The sequence below is a fragment of the Dermacentor variabilis genome, chromosome 6, assembly GCF_050947875.1.
Source record: "Dermacentor variabilis isolate Ectoservices chromosome 6, ASM5094787v1, whole genome shotgun sequence".
NCBI classification, from domain to species: Eukaryota; Metazoa; Arthropoda; class Arachnida; order Ixodida; family Ixodidae; genus Dermacentor; species Dermacentor variabilis.
The window spans coordinates 188159931-188185277 of NC_134573.1; the positions used below are offsets into that span (position 1 = coordinate 188159931).

The following is a 25347-nucleotide window of genomic DNA, read 5'->3' on the forward strand; positions in this document are numbered from 1 at the left end:
TTCCATGTGATGCACACGCTAAACCCATTTTCGATTCCCTTAATTTACAACCAATGCCTGAAATTTATAATTCCTTTTTATTGAAGCAATATCATGCTTGGTGAAAAAAGGATGATTCTTTTCTGATTGAGCTAGCACATTTAACACTATACACATGCCCATGCAGCATACTAGCCACTGATGCTTGAGAAATCCCCTTCCTCACGTACCAACTATGTTCGCCAAATGATGAGCTATTTACTGCCACTAACTCTATACACTGTTCCACAATAAATCCATAATTTCATTCTTTTCTACAAACATCCTTCTTTTTTTTTCTTCCATTTCGCGTACAATTTACGTGTGTTTAAAGTGCACTAGATATTGGATGCACTCACTAATATGTTTGAAATTGTATATGACCCATGATTTTCATGAACTCCTCCGTTGCTGCTGATACAGTGCAGTCCACTTATAACAATACCACATATAACGATATATCGGTTATAATGATGGGTCGACACGAGAGTGTCATTTTATGCATTAGGTCTATGGGGAAAAAAACTATTTATAACAATAGGTTATTCACCGCATATCGGATATAACGATCAAAATTTTGCCGTCCGGATTACTTTTTCCGTGCAAAATAATCGCAACATTTGCGTTGCTTAGTTCCCTGAAACGAACGATGTCGAGACAAGGCGATGTTTACCTCCGTAAGTTTGTATCTGCCGCCATTACCAGCCTGCACGTCCCGTGCCGCCCGCGCACTGGAGAGTACTTGAGTAGGCGCAGCGCGCCACAAGATGACGCTAGCTGCTTCATGCGTGTCGGCCACAGTCGCTCCGAAAGAGAGAGAAAGAAAAAATGGCTGTGGCTTAGCTAAGGTTAAGCCCAGGATGCGAAGCATACTAGCCTTTATTTTAACGCGACAGCGTTAAGGAGCTTGTGTCGCAGAAAAGCCAGTGTCGTCGGCGTCGGCTCAGGCGTGCGTCGCTTGCTCAGGCGCACATTTCGTTGTCGCGCCGAACGCTGCGTTGCTCGACGCTCACCGCGTCCGATGCGGGGCGCGTAGTTGCTGCGCCGTAGCCCATTGTCTTACACCCCTTGGCGGGTCGACGGGAACGCTGTTGCGTTCCACTCTTGAAGGCGAAGCTTAAGCGTCCGCTTTGCAGCTGTTATGACGTCATATGGTAGCTACGCGGCCATGCGCGGCGCAGCAAGGAAGAGCGTGGTTGTGCGGCTAGTATGCTTCGCATAAAAAAAAAGCGACAAGCAAAGCGGTGACGTGGCGCCCGTCCCGCACTCAGTCTCTCTCTCTCGCGATAGCAGGCTGATGCCACCGAAGCAGCGTGCAACCAATGGTACAACCCAGTTCGAAGATGGCGCCAACAAAGCGTAAAGCTGTGTCGCTTGACATGAAGATGGATATTTTGCAGGGCTCTCGACGCGGCTTCAAGGTGAGCGCCCTCGTGAAGAAGTATGAGCTCGCCCAGTCGACGATATCAACCATCTTGAAAGCCGGGAGCACTGCGATTGTGAAGGCAGGAGCTATCAGCGGCCATGCCGATCAGCGGAAAAGGGTTAGAGACCCTTTGTACGCCGATGTTGAAGAGGCGCTTTACCAATGGTTCATCACAACCCACGCGCACAATGTGCCTATTAGTGGGCCAATACTTGCCACCAAAGCGAAAAACTTCTTTTCTTCTGGGACGCCCAAATTTTGAGCCTGGGGGAGGCTTTATTCAGCGCTTTAAAGAGCGGCACGGAATCGTTTACAAAAACGTGGTAGGGGAAGCGGCGTCTTTGGACACAGAGGCAAAGCAGCAGTGGCTGCAGACAAAGCTGCCCTGCGTGCTGGAGTGCTACGCGGAGAAGGACATATATAATTGCGATGAAACTGCTCTGTTTTTTCAAATGTTGCCGTCGAAGACTCACGCTCTTAAAGGAGATCAATGCCCCGACGGGAAGCACTCAAAACTTAGGGTGACCGTGTTGCTGTGCGTTAGCATGGACGGGAGCCATCGTCTCTAGCCTTTCATGATCGGGCGATCAAAGAAGCTCAACGTGCTGTAAGAATCAGCACATCCTGGTTCGCTATCGCAGCAATAAGAAGGCGTGGATGACCCGCGACCTGTTCGAAGAATGGCTGCTCAAGTTCGACAGTTTAATTGAAGGCCAAGGAAGAAAAGTAGTGTTGGCTACTTGACAACTGTAGCGCACACAGCGTTAACCCGAAGCCAACATCTGTCGAATTGATGTTTCTGCCTCCGAATACTATGGCAGGCCTTCAGCCGTTAGACGCCGGCGTAATCGCCAACTTTAAAGTCCTGTATCGGCGGCGCATGCTGGAGTGGCTAATTTTAGCCATTGACCGCGCAGCTCCTGGCACGTCGTGTCATGCAGACGGGCCCCCTGACCTGAAGATCAGCCTTTTTAAAGCCATGCGCTTCGTTTATGGTGCATGGTATGAAGTAAAGCAGTGAACCATATACAACTGCTTCGAAAAGGTGGGCTTTGTGCGTCGGGACGAACTTCCCCAACCCACTGAGACCAACACAGTGGAAGCCGCCGACATAACCGAGCTCTGGGAGCTCGTTCCTACTGGTGACACAGGTGGTGCATCGACGGAGTTTTTGACTGCAGACAGTGCTGCCTCGTTCTGTGATGAGGTCACTGTCGAGGTGATCGCCGAAGATGTGCTGTCTCGACAGACAGCAAAGTTATGCGACGGTGGCGACGGCAGCAGCTACAGTGACAACGTGATTGACAGTGGTTCCTTGACCCTGACCACGATGTCCACGCAAAGTGCACTGTCGTCGATCAACTCCTTAATTGATTTTATGCATGCTAAAGGATTGCCGCCAGTGTTCGAGCAGCAGCTGGAATCCATGCACACCGCGGTTGGGAAGCTGAAGCCGCCGCAAAAGCAAGTGCAGATTTCATACTATTTCGGCGGGCCTAACCCTTGACACGGTCATTGGAGCTAGAAATAAAGTTTGTTTTTCACAGCCTACTTTCTACATCATCTATTCTTTAGAGCAAGTAGCAAATTCGAGTTCGGGGCTGCAAAGGTATGTGCCGCGTTGTTTTCTTTTTATTTCTTTAACTGCAGTCCAGATATAGCGATCATCAGTTATAACGATCATATTTTTTGTCTTTCTCGATATCGTTATAAGTGGGCTGCACTGTATGTGTTAAAAGGGGTGAAAGCCTTATTAGGCCTTAATGGCTTTTTGCTTTCACCCCAGAGCATCTCTGTTGTGACTGTTGTATTGTCACCTTTGATGAAATACAGTCAAACCTACTTACGATACCGGCTATAACAGTGAGAAGCTGCTGCACCGTCAACTTCTGTATGTTTTCTATGGGGAAATAACTCGCTTACTACAATGCCCCCATGCTACATTATTGGTTATAACGATGAAGTCTGGCTGTAAGGTATCGATGCTGAAAGGTAACGGAATTCTAAATCCTTGAAAAGAAGAATGAAAAAGTGAAATGCGAGCCACTGCACAATAGCCTGCCACCCCAACTGCCGCCACGGGCTTCTCTACATCGCCAGCCTCGCAAGCATCTCTCTCATTGCCCTTCCATCCCTCCGAACACGAATGGGCTGCACCCATAGGTCTATGCCTTGCCACTTTCGGACGGAAACACGAATGGACTGCACCTACTGCACTGACAATGCTGCCGGCACTGCTCCCAGATTGCTTGCTAGGCCCTGATTCTGGGCAATTTGCTAATAGAGTAAGTCGCTCGTGCTTGTCTTTGTTTGTGCGTCGAAATCATTCCTGGCCACATCTTTTCTCATTCTCATTTGCCTCGCCGCCGAAATGGAAGATGGCTGATTTGCCTGCTGATCATTGGCAATGCACGCCGTTGCCGATGAAAAGAAAGCGCTAGGCTATAGATTTGGAAATGAAGTGCTTCTAACCAATGAGGTGAGCGTCGCGAACGTGCTTGCAACAGTGACGGCAGCGCTGATGTGGTAGGGCAGGCTGCCTCAACATTGTCCCCGTGGGAGGCCCTGCAGGGGCCACCAAAGCGATGCCTTGGCAGAGCTTGTATGTCACTTGCTGCCTGTCCTCTTTGCAGTTCTTATAGCAGTGCCATTCTGGAACGCCGACGGCTGTGGCTTGTTAACAACACACGACTGGAGCGTGCAGGAAGTAGAGTTAAACATTTAAACGAGTCAACACAATCAGAAGCCGGATGGAGGAAGGTGGTGGGGAGAAGTGGCCTCCTCGCTATTATAGTTATGGCAGAACAGCTCTGCCATCCCCCATTTTTATTATTTTTTTTTCACGCAACCCGGTTATAACATTTCCTGGTTATAACAACGGAATTTTTGTGACACTTGAATATCGTTATAAGTGGGTTCAACCGTAAACTGAATCTGGAAGTATTGTGGTTGTGGGGGCAGAAACCGAGGCTCACTTCATCTACACAAGCTTTGGTTTGTCGCTTGATCTACACAAGCTTTGGTTTGTTATTGTGAAACCAAGGCTTATTTTCCTGTATTAGAGGGGGCTGGGGGTCGGCCCTTGGGGCTGGGAGCAGGCAATGTTTCCCTGCAATGGAATCTGTGAGGGTGCTTGCTCTCAATGCTCCCTAGGTTCTGCAGCCCCTGCAGAGGACTAATTGCTTGGATGTTGTGATAGTATGATGTGGGCCCAGGCCTCAAACACACAGGGATGGCACAATGAACACAGAGAGGCTTTAATGACACGGGGACAGGACTAGGGTAACATACACGATAACACATACGGTTCACTTCACGAGTGTCTGTTGCTTAAGTAGTTAAGCACAGTGTCCATGGAGGAAGGCGTCTGACTGCGTGTCGGTATCACACGCAGTCACGTGCGTGTGACTGCGTCAGCTGCGGCACGAAGAGACGCAACGATGAATCAGGAGCAGCGGGTGGCAAAGGGGCTGGAGGCCGGGGTGGATTCCCGGCACACGACGAGCCACTCGCATAACAGCTGTGTCGGGACATCTGCCCGCCACAGGGTAGTCCGTTTGGAAGGCTTAGCTGCACCGGAACACGCCAGCATCGGATGCTCGCCCAGAAGTGGAGCAGGCCGGTTAAAGCCCAAGGACCGCCCAGCCTGTTCTGCCAGCACACCCAGGAACACTGGCCTTGGGTGGACGAACTGCTTGGCTCGTTCGGCACGGAAGGCCAGCCCAGGCAGCTCAGGCAGTTCGCATGGCTGCTGCCTCAGCCCAGACACAGGCCCTTTTCTTCCTCTTCATCCGTCGCCGCCCCACAGCAGTCACGCGCATTCGGCCGCGCCATTCAAATAGTCCAAACTCCTATCACAGATGTACAAAAGGTCTTTATGGCTTGAAAATGATTATCTGCTGAGCCTTCACAGGTATACCTTTTCATTGGCAGTGTGCACCTTTTACGATGATTCATATTGAGAAAACTGGCACAAACAAAGCGAGACAGTGGCTGAAGTAAAGCAAGTTAGTTTTAGCTCTCTTTCTGTGTCTTTAATTCATCCACTGATTTCCTTTGCTTCCACCTGTCAAGAAGTGTTTTCCCTGTGGCTTACCTGCTTCGTTGGGTGTGGCTGTACAGGCTTCATTGCTATACATGTTTCATTTTTGTGAAAAGATATGAAAGTACTAGTTCACAACTGTCTGTACACCCCATTTTCAAGATGATGGCCCACATGCTTAGAAAATCTTCGAAAATGTAGATATGCTTTGTTTTGAGGACCACTTACAAGCACTGTACAACATATTTGCCTGATCTCTTATTCTTTATACTTTATTTACTGAAGGCAGCATTTATGCTCTAGCAAATGATCTGATGTTGTTAACTGATCAGTTCATGCATTCATTGGTCCATCACACTTTGGATTAGGCACAATGTTGTGGAAAAAAAAAGATATATCTAGCCTGAGGCTAAGCAAACAGTCATACTTCTTAAAGCCCACACTCTAACCACTGTGCCAAAGCCATATCATGCAAAGGAACAGACAATATTTGCACTGGGTGCTGTCAAATGCTGATGAGTCTCTATTGTGCCCATCTCATGCATATAGAGAACTTGCTAAGTGGATTTCACTTGCATGTCGTACTTGCCACTAGATGTCACTTAGGATAGAGTGCATCTGCTGCTGAATGCTATGTACATGTTTCTTCAGACTGGGGAAGCCTCTTTGCATAGTCCAGGAGATTCTATGAGCTCTTTAAGGGGCATTGAAGTTCTCTCAAAGTTTTCCGGGAGTGCCAAATGCTTCTCAGGACAACACAAAAAACTCTTAAGAGTATTGTGGAGCTGGAGGCTTTTATCTGCTGTTCGCAGATTCACTGGAGCCTGCTTGTGTGTTTTTCCCTCTGTCTTGAGAAAGAATATGGTGGTTACAGCTCTGAATATGGTGCTCTACTGTTCCGCTGCAGCTCGGGAGCACATTCGGGAGGAAGTTCTGTGGCAGGCCAAGCAGCTTGGTGACCACTCGCCCGTGGTGCTGTTAAACACACTCATGTACTTCAATGTCAAGTACTTCCGGCTGCACACGGTTGATCAGCACCTTCAGCTGTCTCTGGCAGATGTTTCTGAGCAGGAGCAGGAGACGCCTGAGGGGCAGCCAGTGAAAATACTCAGGTCCACAGCAGTATGTCAAGGTGAGCCTTTTTGCAATATCCTGTTTTCACAGGAAGCTCTGACTTCAGGCATACTGTGGTTTCTCTATTCTTATATAGATAACTGTTGAACTGTTCTGAATGAAATTTGTTGAATTTAAGAAAAGAAGCTAAAGTCTGTCAACTACAGGAAGCAAAATTTTGATTATTGCCACAACTAAAAAATAGCAAAAATAGGTATCGCAGTTGTGTAAACTGCATCTGTCTAAGCATCTGAAGTGAACAAATGTTATACGTAGACCTTTTACACCACCATACCTGTGGGCGTCGCCATATTTGGTCAGGTGATGGCGCCCGCTTTTGAGCGCCTTCTGTTCGGCATTTGTTTGCTTGCTTACAATGGCCACGGCGGCTGCAGGCACGGCTTAGATAGCGGCTATTTCGGCCACAACTGTGAGCAGTGAGTGGGCAGATTACTCAAAACTATGGCTACAGAGGCAGTGTAAATGTACGCACGTTTCATTTATCCGTTTCACCTCCACTGTAATCTTATTGTGTACGAGCTTACCGACTGTAGGTAATGATATGTAGCTGCCTAATACGAGCAGCCCTTTATATTTTTTTTATTCACGTACGCTTAAGTCCCTTTACAGACACTACATTAGGGAATTGGAAAAAAAATAAAAGCACCAAAGTAATTCTAATTTTATAATGGTAGATTTTTAAGGCTATCACAGCTGTGTGCCTTAACTGCGGTTTTAAATTGAAATGCAGCATTAAAAAATGACAGGGTCTCTTAAGAACTCTCTTAAGAGGTGAACGGCGAAAGCCTACTATTCCTCCTCTTATCATTCGCCTCTTTCTCCTTGCCTCTTTTCTTTCTCTTCTTTCTTTTAGTCATTACTGCTCACTACTAAGCATTTTTACTTATTTGTAATCAATTGTGGTCATTACAAGCCGTCGTTGACATGTTGGTCATATCATAGTCATTAGTAGTCATTACAAGTCATTTCAGTCATTATTAGTAATTACTGGTCATTACTAAGCATCTTTAGTCATTTCTAATCAATTGTAGTCATTACAATTCATCATTAGGCATATTGGTCATTTTGTAGTCATTACTAGTAATTACAAGTCATTTCAGTCATTATTAGTCATTATTGTTCACTAGTAAGCATTTCTAGTCATTTGTAATCAATTGTGGTCATTACAAGCTGTCATTAGACATATTGGTCATTTAGTAGTCATTTTATCTGTATTTTTATTTATTTCATACTGCAGATCTAGTTCAGGTCCAAGCAGGGTGGTTAAACACAGTAATACAATGCATTAATCAATCAAGCAGGGTGGTAAGACGCAACAGTAATACAATGAATCAGTCAATTGAAACAGGCAACAGCGAGGTATTCTAGTCTGTTATAGTTAGGGAAAAAAAAGAATACTTGAATACATCCGTCCGTGCAAAATAAGGTGTTAGTGAATTCGGATGATAGTCTCAAGTGAGCCTAGACGTTGAACTAGACAGATAGGATGGAGGATTAATTGAAATCTCCATTAAAAAGCATGTAAAGAAATCGAATTCTTAAGTTTTTTCTTCGCTGCTCAAGGATTTCGATGCCATTATCACGCATTATTTGTGAGGAGGAATCATATCGAGAGAATTTTGAATATATAAATCGCACGGCTTTCTTCTGTACCCTTTCGAGACATTTAATATTTTGTTTAGTAAACGGGTCCCAAACAACACATGCATATTGAAGTTTTGGTCTAATTAATGAATAATAAGCAAGCAGTTTTACGTTAGGTGGGGAATTTTTAAGTTTATGTCGAAAAAAAATATAATTTAAGCAAGGCCGAAGAATAGATATTATCAAGGTGTAAATTCCATGATAAATTGTGACACCCAGGTACTTATATTTTTTTTCTTCCTGCAAAGGCAACGAACCTAATGTGTAACTAAAGGTTAGTGGAGCTTTATGACGAGTGAAGCAAAGAAAGACCATCTTTTCAGCGTTAAGCCGCATTCCCCACATTTTGCACCAATCAATAATGCCAACTGGAGAAGTATTCAAATAAATTTAATCATTTGTTGCAGTGATTTCTCTAAAAATCATGCAGTCATCCGCAAACAACCTAATTTGCACACTTGAATGGATTAGAGTAGTAATATAATTTATGTAAAGTAAGAAGAGCAGTGGCCCTAGGACACTTCCTTGAGGAAATCCCGAGTTGACCAGAAGACAGCCAGACTGTTGCTCATTAATTTCCACGAACTGGTGGCGATTTGTTAGATAGTTTGTTATCCATGCTATCAATATTTCTGGGGGCTCAAGATGTCTAAGTTTCAGTATTAGTTTGTCATGTGGAACTGTATTGAAGGTTTTGCTAAAATCAAGAAATACAGCATCAATTTGACCATTTTTATCAAGGCATGAGGTGAGCGAATGAATTACGGTCACAGGCTGTGTAACTGTTGAATAGCCTTTTCTAAATCTGTGTTGAAAATTAGACAGTATTGAATGTTTATCTAGAAATTCATTAATCTGATTGGCAACAACATGTTCAATTAGTTTACGACATGAGGATGTCAATGATATTGGACGGTGATTTTCTAACAATGAACAGTCGCCCTTCTTGAACACGGATACAACTCTGGCTATCTTCCAGTCATCTGATAATTTTCCAGGAAGTAACGAAGCACGAAATATAGTAAGAAAGAACCTTGCAATAGTTTCAGCATAGCGTTTCAAAAAAATGTTTGGAAGGTTGTCAGGACCACATGAAGATTTAGTTTTAAGTTAACTAGCATCGAAACTACGCCAGTGTATGAAATAAAATTTGCTTCGGATGGGTGAAACGTTTTGTCCTTGGATGAACTAATGCCAGAATTAGAAAATACACTATGGAAATAATAATTGAAATGACTCGCAATATCCCTGTGATCGGTAATGATTGATCCATCGATGCAGATTTGTGCTACTGGCTTCTTTTTTTCGCTCAAGTAATACCAGAACTTTTCGGGTTGTTCAACAATAAAGTTTGGTAGTACTGTATTGAAGTAGTGTTCCTTTGAGGTCCGTACTGCACGCGCAAGGTTTTCTTTCATTTCTTTTAACTCGATCAAGTTGTAATCGTGTTTTCTTTAATAACCTTTTTATCTTGCGAGTCATGTGGATAATTTCACGTGTCATCCACGGTGTTTGTTTGCAGACTAGTTTGTATTTATCAGGCACAAATTTATCAATACAGAACTGACATGTTTTTAAAACAGCGCCAAAGTGCTATCACATCACTGTGATTAAAGTCGGTGAGGCATGTTTCCATATGTTCTATTATGGCTGCATCATTTGTGCGTGAGTAGTCCTTGAAGGAATGCTTCACAGGTTTCTCAGATGGGGTGGAAGAGACTATGGATACACTGATACTGACAAGTAGGCGATCAGATATACCTTCTGCAACTGCAACTGTATATTCAGTTAGCACTCTGGGCAAAAATATCAGATCAAGTACAGATTTGCAAGGTCCTTGCACACGTGCTGGCTCCTGAACAACTTGAATTAGGTCATGCGTTAGCATTATGTTAAGCATGCTGTTTAAATGTTTACTGTTCCGTGGAAGTACTTGCAAATGCTCCCAAATGATGTCAGGTAAGTTTAGGTCACCTACAAGTAACAATTTGTTTGACTGGAATTGGGACATGCTTTCTTGTAGCTTGACTAAATACTCAGGCGGTGACTAGATACTCATTTGTAGTCATTACAAGTCATTAGTAGTCATTTGAGTAATTACTACTAATTACTAGACATTTCTAGTCATTTCTAATCTACTGTGGTCATTACAAGCCATCGTTAGACATATTGGTCATTTTGTAGTCATTAGTAGTCATTGCAAGTCAATAGTAATCATTATTAATCATTACTAGTCATTATTAACCTCTACCAATCTCTATTATAATGTTATCATTCACTAACTGTCACTATCAATCATTTGTCATTCTTTAATCTGTCTTCATATGGCGTGATGATGCTTCGGCAGACACTCCGGTCGTGAGGTCTGCTGACACAAACTTCACCATGAGCCTAGAAAGGCCCTAATAAAAAAGGGAATTGAAAGCGTATAAAGAAGTAACTTGCCACTGATGGGAGCCAAAGCCACATCTTTTGCACTATGTGTGCCATGCTCTACGAACATATATTTGTAAAATTATGCAATTCACATAGGATTGGCACATTGGTTTGCCGGCTCTGGGCCCGCCTCAAGAGAAAGCTTTAGCGCAAGTGCTCCTGTCTAAATAGATGGGAAAGGAGAACTTAATGAGACTTGCTGCATTTAATAGAAAATGTTAAAATCTAGTGACTGTAGCAAGCAGAGTTATTATTTAAGCTGTCAGTTTTTAAGTAAAATTTGTTGGAAATCACAAATTTTCCAAAGAGAAATCTAAACTAGCAATTTTACAACCTTGTAACTCAGCCAAAAAAGTGATGTCACAGTTCTGTAAGTTGCATCTAATAGTACATCCAAAACAGACAAATTTGATATATTATTCACAGCTCTTAAATAAACCACTAATATGTGAACAAGACTTTTACAAAACTCTCGTAAAATTGTAATCAAGTCATGGAAGATATAAGTTTATATGTAAAATTTGTCCGCATTGAATGTTCTAATGGATGCAGTTGCAGAAAGATGCAGAATGGCGGTTTATGTTCTTGGTGCAGAGTTGCAAACTTGTACACTTCGTACTTCTATTCTTTTTCAACTTACAAATTTTTGGCAAATGTAACGATGTTTAGATCCTAAATTGAAATTACATTTCCGACAATCACTAGAATTTAAATTTCTCTCTCAGGCGCAGCCAGTTTTATTCAAGTTGGTCCAGGGGTTGTTTCATGAAACTTTTTCTGTGTTTTGCATGTATTTGAATAGGCAGCATCGAAGCTGGCCTTGAGCTAAAGCTAGGAAGCTTTAGCTCAGGGCCTTTCAGGAGGTGAGCAGTCTACGATGAAGCTGATTCTGCAGCTCAGAATAAGTGACGCAGTTTTGTATATTGAAAACTGATGGAGTGTTTCCTTTCATGTCGGTGCAGTGTGTATTTTGTGTATTATGACTAAAGGCAAACTTTGGAAATAAAAAATAGAAGTATGTTGCGCTCTCCTAAGTTTGCAAATTTATACTCTATTTCTTTTGCAGAAGAAGGAAGTGAACATAGGTATTTTGATCAACCGCAAAATCTGGAAAACCCACAGAGATGCCCAGTGAAACTTTATGAACTCTATCTGTCTAAATGGTGAGTAACTTTACGGATGTTGACCATATAAGGCATAAATAGGAATGCCAATATTGGGTGGGAAACTTCATAGTATGTAGTTAGAGCCCATTAAATGTCTGAAGGCCATTTGGAGCTCTCTTTTGTAGTGTCAGGCAAATCTAATGTTACAATTTATATTATGAAGAGGATTGTATACACAGGGAGATGCTCTCCTCTTTTTACGGCCATGGTCTTTGCAACACTATGGAGAGTAGGAATCACAACATAGAGAGAACAGGAGTTTAAAGGATGCTATTTCTTCAGCCACTTCAGTCACCCTCTGAATAAAGGACCGAGTCGGTCCCCAAAACATCGGGAACTTCTTATCCTTGGCTGGAGCAGTTTTCGCTTCCAATGTCTTCACGATGCATATTTTGCGAAAAAATTGTGTGGTTCCTTTGTGTTTTCTTTGAAAGTGTGCTTACTCAGTTCCAATGCTTACACTTTCATCAGAACAGACAGACAGGGCAGCAAGACTGCTTGTGGTAGCTCCTTCGTTACTCAAGTGCAGGGTGACAACTTATTCTGTTCATGGTTCCTGTAAAGTTTCCTTTTGCGGGAGTCAGTCATTGTAGCAACTGCATGTTCATCAAGGAGCGCGATGTGGTAGTCTTGGAAGCATAAGACATAAAAAGTGAATAAAAAAACAACCAAGCAAGTTTCTCAGCATGCAGTGTGTGAAGAGAGAAAAAAAAAAACACAATTTCTTGTGTGGTAACCTTCCTGGGTGCCTCTACAGTAATATATGTGATTGTAATCTTTTGCTCCAACGCAATCCCATCTCCTTGTTTGTTTTCTGTGTTTGCCCATCAGATTATGTGGTGGATGTGGTTTTACTTGGCACCGCTTCCTCCTTGCTATACAGTCAAACCCGGCTATATCGAACTCGCAAAAAAACGCCTATCAGGTCAATATAGAGCATAATTCGATATAAGCCTGCTGAAGAATTGGATGTTATAAAAGCAAATACCATTTATAAAATCATTTTATTGATGAAACTAGCTTAGTTTCCCATGATATAGTCCTGTATTTTCTTCTGCTTGGGCATTTTCGCTCCCTGTGACGCGTACACTTCTCCACATTGTCAAAGGAGTCGGAGCAGCTGAAGCCGCAACCTTCTGCGTTCGCGCAGAAGCACCAGACTAGTGCGAATGCACCAATCACTTCGGAGGGTGTGGGCAAAGCACCGTCGTTGCTTTCCTCATTGTGCCCACTTTCACTTGTGCTCGGTCCGGTGTCGGCAATGTAGTCTTCGTTTTCGCGCTCTCCCGTGGTCATGACACCATCATCTGCACTCGCAAACTCGTCGACCATTGATTCATCAACAGCTTCCGAAAATTCCGACAGCTTGCTCCAAACTTCGGCAACACCATGGACTAATGTGGTAAAGCTTCAGGACTGTTGGCACTTTGGTCTCCGGGACGTAAATTTTGCCATTGTTCACTTCTATTTCCTGCGTGCCTTCCCAAAGCTGGAACAGGTTTATATTTCTAGTTGGGGCTTCATGCGGCACGTGGAGTCGAGATAGGGCATCAGTATCTTGATGTTTCTGTCCCGGGCGATGTATGACGTCAAAACTGAATTGTTGTACTTCGCTAACCCATCGAGCTATTCTGCCCTTCAGCTTCGATAGCTCTAACAGGTACATCAACGCCTGGCTGTCTGTGAACAGCTTATAGTGGTTGCCTTCCAGGTAGCTTCTGAAATATTTTATTTATTTATTTTTTATTTATTTTATTTTATTAATACTGTAAGCCTTTACAGGCTCTTACAGGAGTGGGAACAACAAAGAAAAACAACAACGAAAAGTACAGATTGCCAGCAAAAAAAAGATCCGAAAATGAAAGAAACGAAAGTCCTAAAACAGTACAGACTGTTCCTGTACTAAACAGTACAGGAAAGGGTGCGCGTTATACACTGATTTTGGAATAACTGCAAGCGGCATACACAGTAAAAGCATACACTACAAGAACTGCGGTCAGCATCCACATGAAACATACACTCCGTGCGCAGTCCCCCCCCCCCCCCTTTTTTTTTTTCCTTTCTACAACGGCGCAACCTGCTGATCAAAAAAATTTTCAATCTTGACAGAAAATGTGATAACAGATTCCGAGGACACAATGTCTTGTGGCAGTTTATTCCATAATTCTATGACTGACAGAAAGAAGGAATACTTGAATGTATTACAGCGGGAGGTATATGGCCTGATACTCTTGTCATGGTTTGTTCTGGCTGAGCGCTGGTATGGTGGTTTTAGGTACTCGTGGTTGCTTATATTAATGCTGTCATGATAAAGAAGGTAGAGAAACTTTAAGGCAGCAACGCGTCGGCGAAGTGACAATGTTTGAATGTTTGCCCGATTGCGTAGTGCGGTTATGCTGACGTCAGGTGAATACTGCGAATACACAAACCGGAGAGCTTTATTTTGAATTCCCTCCAGTTGATTAAGAAGGTAGATTTGGTGCGGATTCCAGATAATGCTGCCGTATTCAAGGATTGGCCTTACAAGGGCCTTATAACTTGCTAGCCTAACTTTGGAAGGTGCCAGTGCAAGTTTCCTGCGAAGGTATCCCAGCTGCCTATATGCTTTTGTGCACGTCTGTTTAATGTGAACGTCCCATTTTAATGTGTTTGTGATGGTAACACCCAAGTATTTAACTGAGTCGGCTTCTGTTACATGTAATCCCGTTAGATGATATGCAAGGCTAACACCACCGCCAGTGCTTCCTTTTCCGTAGTTGCATAATTTTCTTGTGTCTTCGTAAAAGTGGAAGAGTAGTAACCGACGCTCAGCTCCTTTCCTTGGTGCTTTGTAGCATCACGTTGGTAGAGTATGGCGTCTACTCCATAATAAGATGCGCCGGTATAGAGCTCAAAGGGCAGCTTGAAGTCGGAGAGCATTAATACAGTGTCCAATGAAATGATGCGGACAAGCTCAGTGTAGCTATTCTCACACTCTTCTGACCACATAAATGGCACGCCCTTTTGAGTCAATGCGGTGAGGCATTTGGTTTACTGGCACAGTCTCTTATGAATGCATGGAAATGGCCCGCCAGTCCCAAAAACACTCGGAGGGAATGAACATCATATGGTTCCACCATTTTCTTGATGCATTGAACACTCTCTCCCTCGGTGCTTTTCGTTTCACCATCAAACACCCTTCCGAGGAAAACCACCTTATTGCAAAAAAACTCACTTTTCTTCAGGTTAATTTTAATTCGTGTGGCGCTTAGTGCCTCAAGCACTATACACAAATGTTCCTCAAGGTTTTCCCATGTCCTGGAGAGACAATGATATCCCAGGGTGTCTACCAACCGGGAAAACCGGGAAAACCGGGAAAACCGGGAATTCTCAGGGATTTCGAGTAGTCTGGAAAAAGTCAGGGAAAACTCAGGGAATTTGGGCCTCTATCAGGGAAAATTAGCGGCAATATTATTGGAAGGGTCGAAAGTCGCGGTAATGCTGGCTCGAGCAAGAGACAGGAATCGCAATGAATCGTCTTTGACGCCCTGTCGTCGGCTGGATGAGTTGCCAGTGTGCAGTCAACGACCGACTTTCCGGATTCCTGATAATTTGGACGTCTTCGCGGCACCGCCACGTACTCCATAGAGTCAACGTATCAGAACGTGTGAAATTTCGGACGCAAGAACCCTTCGCCGTCCCGATTTTCCAGACGTTCTGCCTTGACCGCAGGTCCGAAACGGCAATAATCAAAGGCACCACCGCTGCCGTTTTGATTACTTCGCCACCTCGAACCGGCACTCTCGCACGCAGATCCGCTGGCAGTCGTTGCCACCACTGCGGCAACGCTAGGCCTAGCTGCTTCGACGTTCGCTATGAAGCTTCTTGCCGTTGGGTGCCGAGTTTTTCATTGAAAGAATTAGCTGCTGTCAGCAATGACACGGACTCCGCTTTTGCGGTCCTCGCGATTGGCTTAGAAACATAGAAAACACGGTGCGTTGCATAATGCCGGGTCCCGAAAGTCAGCTTCGCCTCTGTCCAGAAATGTTACATGGTGAACCATACGCAAAATATTTCAGTGAAGCATAACAAGCGTGGGAAGGGGTATTGCCACGGAAAACAGTATGTATTCCTTAATTACAGTAGAACCCCGCTGTTACGTTCCTCACTGCTGCGTTTTCCCGGCTGCTACGTCATTTTCATCCGGTCCCGGCACAGCTTCCATAAGATCCAATGTATAAGGAACCCCGCTGTTACGTCGTAGCTGTGAAAACATTCCCGCATGATGCGTCGCAACCCGAAGCCGCCTCGGCTAAAGTAGGCAACGCTCTCCAACCGCCATTTTGGCTTTTGACGAGTTTTGACCGGGCTTGGCTTGGCTATGGAACTGGCTGCAAGAAGCCGCACGCCAGTTTGAGAGACCGCCACTAGATGGCCATTCGTGAAAAATGCTCTCACTATCATCACTGTGATTACGGTCACCGCATGGTTTGTTGGACGGGTCGACTCACGGAGGAAGGAAACTCTGGAGAGGCTCTCACATCACGCTTTGTGAAGCTATAGCTAAAGGGAAGCCGGATGTTGGCGTTGCTCATGGCGTTGCTCCGCCTATCGGGCCAGCTCTCCTCTCTTGTTTACATTTCTCGCAAAACCACGCCGCGCTGCGCGCAACCCGGCTGCTCGGACGCGCGCTGCGCCGCAATACTAAACAATCGTTAGCATGATTACGCCAAAGAGGGCAAAATTTCCCGCGGATATTCCTTCGTCCGTTGCCATTGCCGTGGCGCGGTGACGACGAGGAGCACGAGCCGCATTATGCCGGGGAGTTGCCAAATCCTAGCTTTGGAAAAGCCGTCGCGGCTCTGGACCTCCGCAGGTACGTCGCACCTCACAGCGACGCTGACAGCAATGCGGCCTTCCAGGCTATTGAGAAACGTGTGCGAAAGAAACGGCAAGCAACCATTCTAGACTTTTTAAAGTTCTAAGCGCACTCTGTGGAAATAAATTGTCTATAGTTGAAGCTGCACTTTTTTCATTCATTTTCGGAGCTTTCCTCACTGTTGCGTTTTCCCGGCTGTTACGTTTTTTTTCCTCGGTCCGGTGAAAAACGTATGAACGGGGTTCCACTGTATACACACGTGCACCTGGTATTTCCTGTCACAGTACGAGTGCCGCATGCCTAATATGTGTACCGACAGTCCTTCAGAGCGTTTTCGAACGTGCCTGTGGCGGTTTGAGCCCCAAGGGCAGTAAATGGCACGCATTTATTATTTTCCAACTGGCCGATTTTTCGAACGTTTTCGCGACCCCTAGGGAGTTCTAAAAATCGGCCGTGGACTGTGCAACTGACCAAGATGCTTCAAATGGTCATTGGGGCGAACTAGTGGTAGAAGGAGGACAAGAACAGAAATGATGTTCGCATTGAGGAATAAACGGGAAAGGAAGCTTGCTGCCGCCGTTTTGAAGGAGCTTGAGCTCAAAAAACAAAGTTTTGGCTGATGCCGAGATGCAGGTGTCCCGCATCCAAACCAAAATAAACTCTTTAAAGCAGTGAAACACAACACTCAGGCGTCGTGCGCGGGCTGAGAGTATGTCAGGACAGTTGAGGTTGACTTACGAGCGGTTGAGAGAGAATCTCAATTGTGACAGAGTTCGGGCCTCATACCACTGAGCTTGCTATCAGTTGATAGAAATAGCTCATATTCGAATATATTTGCTTCTGTGTGCGTCTCCTTTTTATTCGTATTTGTGAATGTCCGACTTATTCGCAATTTTTTTGGAGGACACTTTATTTGCTGTGCATATTACTAACCCCTACCTTCTATTCTCTTTTTGAATAACATAAACACTACTCCTTAGTATTCAAATTGGATTAAGTCGCTTTTTAATTTTTTTCATGTGCTTACTCGAGAGTGACAGCATCAGGCGATATGGTTTCAGCCCGTCTTGACATAAAACATAGTTCTGCATCACTCAGGGAAATGGGCAAAGGCACTCAGGGAAAACCTGGAAAACTCAGGGAATTTGGAAATGTCAACTTGGTAGACACCTTGTATCCACATATACATTGCAAAATTTTCCAATGAATTTGCTCAGCGTTTTGTTCATCATCTTTTGGAACCACGACCCAGAATTCTTCCAGCCAAATGGTAACCGATTATACTCATAGATGTCGAATGGCATGACAAATGCCATAAACTTCTTAGTCTCTTCTTTCAGTGGTACTTGCGAGTACCCCTTGCATAAGTCTATACGTGAGAACCATTTGCATCCTCCAGTCTCGTCAATGATGTCATCTGATCGGTCTGCTTGTTTATCATTCGGTAATCAGTGCACAGTCGGAATGATCCATCTTCCTTTAGTACAATGGTAATAGGGGAAGCAAAACAGGATGTTGATGGCCTAATGATCCCTGCTTCTAACATACCTTGAAGTTGTTGTCTTAGCCATACTTTCTTTTCATGACTGATACAATAGATGGCTTTTTTTCTGACGACTGCTGTCGCGCAGCAAGTACTTCACCTCAATTGTGATTGTGGCTTCGCGATATGGCCCAACGCAGATTAACTCGGGGAACTTCAGTGGCACGTCTTCTGTGCATGATGGCTTTCGTTCGTCGGGTTTTTCCGTCAAACACATATCTTGCTCAGGTTTTTCAATTGTCACCTCGTCATTCCATAGTATGTTGATCTTCATATTCTTCATGTCACGTCGTGATAAAAGAAAGGCGAAGTTCACCGCTGACACGACGAGCGCTTCCACCTTGAACGTGTGACCTTCAAGCTACAGAGCTGCCGTTGTCCATTTATGTTAATCCCGAGATGAACCATCGTAGCTACACACACGAATAGGCTTTCTGGATATGATGGTTGTTGACTCCACTATAGTTTCATTAATTAGGCTCATGGAAGCACCAGTGTCAATTAATGCTGACATGTTTCGGTTGTTTACAAGCATCGGCACTGTCAGAATGCCTGATTTAACAAGGAACACCGTTTCTTCACCGTATTGGTGAGATTCTGTAGTGCCTGCACTTTTGTAGGTATGGCTGGTTGTGAAGTACCGAGCCTCGCCTGTATTTGTCGCTTGGTCTAGAGTTGTGACTCTTGTTTCTTTTGATGGCACATTAAAATCTGTCGTCATGACATGCGCCAGTGACTGAAGCAGTTGGTCTATTGTGCTTGGCGACCTAGCTAGAACTTGTTCCTGGCACTCTCTTGTCATACCGTGTATAACGAGGGCAATAATTGACAATTCTGGAAGTTTCGGCACGGCTGTACAAATTAAATGCCAACATGTACTCTCTGATGTTTATTGCTTTCTTTCTGTAGAATATGGCGTTATTCCAAAGTTACACAGGAATCTTTTTGAATGCTCGAGAGAAACTCTCCTTCCACTCATTCCATGGTTCATGTAACTGCGCACTTAACCGAAGATCATACCATTTCCATGCGTTGCCACACAGAAATGCCTGCAAGTTCTGTGTGCGATCCGAGTCACTCAACCATTGGTTCCTGGAGCAAGCATAATCATAAAAATGAAGCCAGGTATGTACACCGGATGAATTGCCATCAAATATGTCTGGTTTTTCGAAAGGCTGTTCCCTCTTGTTTTCAGATCTTGACAGTGTAACAAAAAGAACTACCAGCTGCTGCTGTTGCTTCATCTAGCATTTCCGAAGGTCAAGCAGTACGTTCAGAACAGTTATATCACTGTCTGGAGGCGTTACAGCTAGCTGAGTTTCATGATGAGTCCTTTAAAACAAATTTCAGACTCGTCTTGTTCATTGGAGGCAGGAACGGTCCCTTTAGTGACAGTGTCATCAGCCATAAACCCAGAGGCACTTGGAACGCTCCATAGAACATCAGGCCTGGTGACATCCTCCAGCGGCCTGGCATGTTGTTCGTCACTTTCTTTGTAGCCTTCCATGGTGGTTCGTCCTTCATTGAACGCGACATTCATCTTCTCCACAGGTGCCCGTTTTCGACCGCGCCAGTGTAAAGATTTCACTAGGGTACTGCCGGTAGAACCCATTTATTGCTACATTTCTCCGGCTAACCTCGTCGTCTTCTTCACTTTTTCATTATCCCGCTGGCGATGTGAATCGTCACATTCTTCAAGGTCGTGCTGAGAGTGCTGGTCGGAATCTTGCACGCTGCAGGGACATCAGACTTCTCACCGAGTTCGACCCGATTTATAATTTCTAGCTTCACGACGAAAGGCGAATTCTGCTGCTCCATCACAGCAACACTGTGGGAGAAGGCCCACAAGGCACAAACATAATGTACCAGAAAAACAGCGAGACAACTCGCACGTCTGCCAGCTTGCACCACAAGGGCACAAGAGCCTCTGATTGGCTGTCTGAGCAAGCGCTGTGGGTGGGCCAGGATCATTTTTTGCAGGGGGGTGTCGACGGCTCACCCGAGGCAGTGTGGTTACGATAGTGAGAGCAATTGGATGGAGCCGCACCGCCGAGTTTCATCGCCACCGCGAGGGGAAGCCAACTTCTGGGGGCACTTTCCCACATCTTGATGTTCGATATATCGGGAGTCGCTGCTATTTCTTTCCATATAAGCTTAATTTTTGCTATATGTACTCATTGTAACTATACCGTGTTCAGAAATTGTTTGATATATAGAACAATTCGATGTAAACGGGTTCGATATAGTCGGGTTCGACTATATACCCATTTCCTACTTTGCAGTTGTGCTTTTCTGCATTGCACATATGCCCTGGCAGTAAGAGTTATTGTTGCTATTAAGTGCAGCCTGTGCATACTGGTGCCTGTCTGTTGCACAAGGATTCATCATATTAGAGCTACATGATCATTTTCTATTTTATACGGCTCACAAACTGTGGAAATGTGTGCTGATTGCATAACTGACTGGTGGGGGGGGGGCAGCACCATTAGTTTGGCAAACTGCGCCTTCCGTGTGAATATATGTTGGCACTCTTCTTGTGTCAGGCCAGCTTGTTCACTGGCAACCATTTCGTTGCAGCCCAGACACTGTCAAGTCTCAGCAGGGGACCTACTACATGTTGCCAGAGCGAACTTGCAATGCTGAAAGTGCGGTCTGGTATTCCTGCAGCCCCTTGGGAAAGGATACCATATCACGTATGCTGACGAGGTTCAGTATAGTTGAAGAAGTGAAGGACGTCTCGAGCAAACTGATCTGTCCAGCCTGACGAGCCTCTTCATCATCGGAACATTGCATAGGCCGCAGCGCGTGGATTGTGGACATGACTTCACCTCTCCTTGTTCTATTTTTCAGCTGTCTTCATTTTGTGTTTCTCATAGATTGTTGTCATGTTGCTCATGTGGGAATAGAGCTCTGCGCAATCATCTTTATGGTATGATCTTCAGCAACTGGAACATGCAATGTTGCACAGCTGAACTGCCAAGTGTTCTGATGTTGTGCAACACAATAGTGTTATACATACTAGACTTCTGAACATAAAACTTGTTCAATTGCCACAATCTTCTTGGTTACATATTGCATGCCTGCTGTAGTTCACGTGTGGGATCTGCTACAAATGTTTAGTATGTGTCTTCGCCTCTTACTGTTGATTAAATTCCCCATTGTGTATGGCAAAAATAGCATCTGGTTTTTATTAGGGCCATGATGCTTGCTTTAGGGGTCAAGTAACAGCAACCCTTGTAAATATTCTTTGCGTGTTGGCTTCAAGACTGTTATCAAAAAGCTTGAAATAACGTGTATTTCTTATGCTAAAGATCTGGAATGTTATGCTCAATCTTTCTAGGTTTTGTAGTTGCAGAGAAAAAGGCAAAACAAAATATTGTAACTACTACTTGCTCAGTTATCTTTAGTGCCTGAATCTTTATGTGAAAGTTACCTTGCTAGAACTCCATAGGATGAAGCTGGTGTGTAAAAGGGTGGGGGGTGGACGTGAAGTAGTGTAAGAATTCTCTAAGTAGTGTTGCAGCCATCTAGAATACAACTAAAAGTATTATATTACTGGCATTAAAAACATGCTGCGCAATCTCTCAATAATTTTTTACAATTTGTTTGTTAAGCCTGCTAATTAATAGGTTAGGAGCAGTGATTAAGTGCTGCAAAAAGTGCACCATGGAAAATTTGCTGCTATCTGCTGTGCCAGATTGTTGTTTATTGCAGATATTGCACCACACCGCACCGGCATGCACCTTCTCCGAATAGTTGAGCAGACAAAGAAAAAAAAAAACAGTGGTAAAAATATTATTTGTTGCTTTTCACAACACGCCTTTGGTACGAAGAATGCACCTAATTGTGCTCTGTGTTGTGCTTCGTTGAAATACAGACTCAACCTAAAATAATGCGATAGTCGTGTCCACAGGGGCACTTCAGTTTCTCTTGTCGCTGGCCCGTCGGGCAGTCTGATGTGCATCATGCGTCGTCGCGAAGTGTGCAGCACGCATGGTTTTGCTAGTTTGGGGCTTCCTGCCTACACCATTCCGTCCATTGAGCACACAAGTATGTAGTATAGGTGAGTTTGTGGTAGTTCCAGGTGGATTGCCCGTGGAGCCGATCTCCGCTAATGCGGCTGCCAATTTAACCCATGTGCGTGATCTCATGTCTGGTTGCTGAAGAGGTCTCTGGTATGAACATATTGTTACGGAGCAGTGGGGCATAGTCATAATATGACTGAACAAAGACGATGATTTGCCGAGAAAAGCGTGTGGCTGGTTTAGGCAGCCATCTTGTGCATGCAGCATTGCTGAAACTTGTATATATGCTTGTAAATACACCTACGCTTCACTAATTCTGCCCCATGGCATTTTGGTGGCATACAGACTTGAGCATTTCACGACAGCTTGCCGCCTGCCATTGTGCTGAGTGGCCAGCACTGACTTTTGCATCATGGCCATGTGCTGATTGGCCTAACCAGTGCTGCTTCATCAAGATGCTGCAGTGAAAGTTGCGGTTTGGTGCAAAATCGATGAAAATCCCTTAGTAGCTGCCATATGGCATTCTGAAAGTAATCGCTTAAACAAAAGCGGGGGTTAGGGCAACAACCTGAATGGCGGCTACATTGTTTTTAACTGTTGTGCCCGCGCTGTTATTATACGTTATCATTATTATACGTTGGAAGGGGCTTCGGGGCCCGAGCCCCTTCCAAAGTTTTCCGGGCAATGCCAAAGCCCCTCCCCCCCCCCCCCCCTCACACACACCTAAAGTGGCATTACCATAGCTTTGTTACCCACATCATTTGAAGTTTCTTTGACCTTCCCCGACCTTTTCACTTGAAATTTTACTGGGGCTAATAGCTTACCCAGGGTGTCTACCAACCGGGAAAACCGGGAATTCTCGGGGATTTTGAGTAGTCTTGAAAAACTCAGGGAAAACTCAGGGAATTTGTGCTTCTGTCAGGGAAAATTAGCTGTAATTTTATTGAAAGGGTCAAAAGTCGAGGTAATGCTGGCTCAAGTAACAGACAGGAATCGTAATGAATCGTCTTTGACGCCCTGTCGTCGGCTGGAGGAGTTGCCAGCGTAGTCATCGACCGACTTTCCGGATTCCCGATAATTTGGATGGCTTCGCGGCACCACCACGTACCCCATTTTTTCGGACGTAAGAACTCTTCGCCGTCCGATTTTCAGGAAGTTTTGCCGTGACCGCAGGTACGAAATGGCATTAATCAAATCCACCACCGTTGCCAGTGTGGTTACCTTGCCGCCTCCAACCGGCGCTCTCGCATGCAGATCCGCTGGCAGCCGTAGCCACCACAGCGGTGTTGTGACTTTGAGGTGGTCCCGTAGCGCTCGTCACCCGTTTCGTGGCAGAGCGTTGCCAGCGCTCTAATTGGTAGCGAAGACTCTGAGTCAGGCGTCGGTGAGAATAACAAAAGGGACTTTATACACTATATACAGGTCAGTATACAGGACAAGATCGGATCGGCACGCGGGCCGAGAGCTAACGGCAAACGCGACTGTTCTCGCACGGCGACGTCCGGCGAGACTCCAACGTATAACACATCTCACTCCACTCGAGAGCGGCATTCGTCTCACGGTGGTTCGGTGAATCCGGTTCTCCAGGCGGCGGCGTTGGGGCTTATAAAGCCTCGAGAAACAATTGTCACTCAAACGGCCCAATGCAAAGCCAGCACTCGACGGTCGTCCGAGAGGTCCAACCAGCGACCGCGCTGGCCACCCGCTTCGATTTTGCCACGCGCGGTGACCTCCAGGGGAAAGGAAATACGGCGCCGGGCTGTCTAGCACTTTGTTGCACGTTTGGACATGTCGCTCGCCGATGCTCCTCCATAGGACGCCACTGCCTGGTGGCGCAGCATCTTGACTTGTCAAGGGAGCGTTAGGGCGTTGTGCCTTTCGGCGCAGCCCCGGGTTTGTCCAAAGGGCGTTCGCAGGATAAATTGTGCATCTTGTAGATTCGGAATCCGGGCTGGATGTATGGGCACAACAGCGAAAACGCTAGGCCTAGCTGCTTCGACGTTCGTTATGAAGCTTGCCATTGGATGCCGTGTTTTTTATTGAAAGAATTCGCTGCTGTCAGCAATGACATGGACTCCGCCTTTGTGGTCCTCGCGATTGGCTTAGAAGCTTGGAAAGCACGATGCGTTACATAATGCCGGTTCCCAAAAGTCAGCTTCGCCTCCGTACACAAATGTTACCTGGTAAAGCATATGCAAAGGTATTGCAGTGAAGCGTAACAAGCGTGGGAAGGGGCTATTGCCATGGGACACAGTATGTACTCCTTAATTTTACACGCGTGCACCCGGTATTTCCTGTCGCAGTACGAGCACCGATATGCCTAATACGTGTACCAGCAGGCCTTCGGAGCGTTTTTGAATGTGCCTGTGGCCGTTTGAGCCGGTAAGGGTAGTAAATGACATGCATTTGTTTTTTCCAACTGGCCGATCTTTCTGACGTTTTCGCGGCCCCTAGGGAGTTCGAAAAATTGGACGTGGACTGTGCAACTGACCAAGAAGATGCTTCAAATGGTCCGTGAGGTGAACGAGTGGCGGAAGGACAAGAACAGAAAGGACCTATGCATTGATGAACGAACGGGAAAGGGAGTGTGTCGGCGCTTCTTTCAAGGAGCTTGGGCTCAAAAAACAGAATGTTGTCTGACGCCGAGAGGCAGGTGTTCCTGATCCAGACCAAAATAAACTGCAAAGCAGTGGAACACAACACTGAGGCGTCGTGCGCGGGCTGAGAGTATGTCAGGACAGTTGAGGTTCACTTACGAGCTGTTGAGAGAAAATCTCAATTGTGACAAAGTTTGGGCCTCGTACCAATGAGCTTGCTATCAGTTGATAGAAATAGCTCATATTCGAAAATATTAGCTTCTGTATGCATCTTCTTTTTATTCGTATTTGAGAATGTCCGACTCGATTTGCAATTTTTTCCGAAGACATTTTATTTGCTGTGCATTTTACTAACCCCTCCCATCTATTTTCTTTTTGAATAACATAAATACTACTCCTTAGTATTCAAATTGGACTAAGTCATTTTTCTTTGAATTTTTCGTATGCTTACTAGAGTG

General features: G+C 45.0%; 1 protein-coding gene across 4 annotated transcripts in view; it reads left to right on the forward strand.

Annotated features, from left to right (window-relative positions):
* woc (zinc finger protein without children) overlaps positions 1-21951 on the forward strand; it is a 132174-nt gene extending 110223 nt beyond the window's left edge. For all 4 annotated transcript variants that reach the window (XM_075697114.1, XM_075697115.1, XM_075697118.1 and 1 more), the window contains exons 17-19: positions 6394-6618; positions 11767-11863; positions 20845-21951. In XM_075697114.1, coding sequence (XP_075553229.1) covers positions 6394-6618; positions 11767-11863; positions 20845-21031 — 509 coding nt within the window. In that variant the 3' untranslated portion in view covers positions 21032-21951. The remainder of the gene's footprint in view (positions 1-6393; positions 6619-11766; positions 11864-20844) is intronic.
* Positions 21952-25347: the final 3396 nt, after the last annotated feature.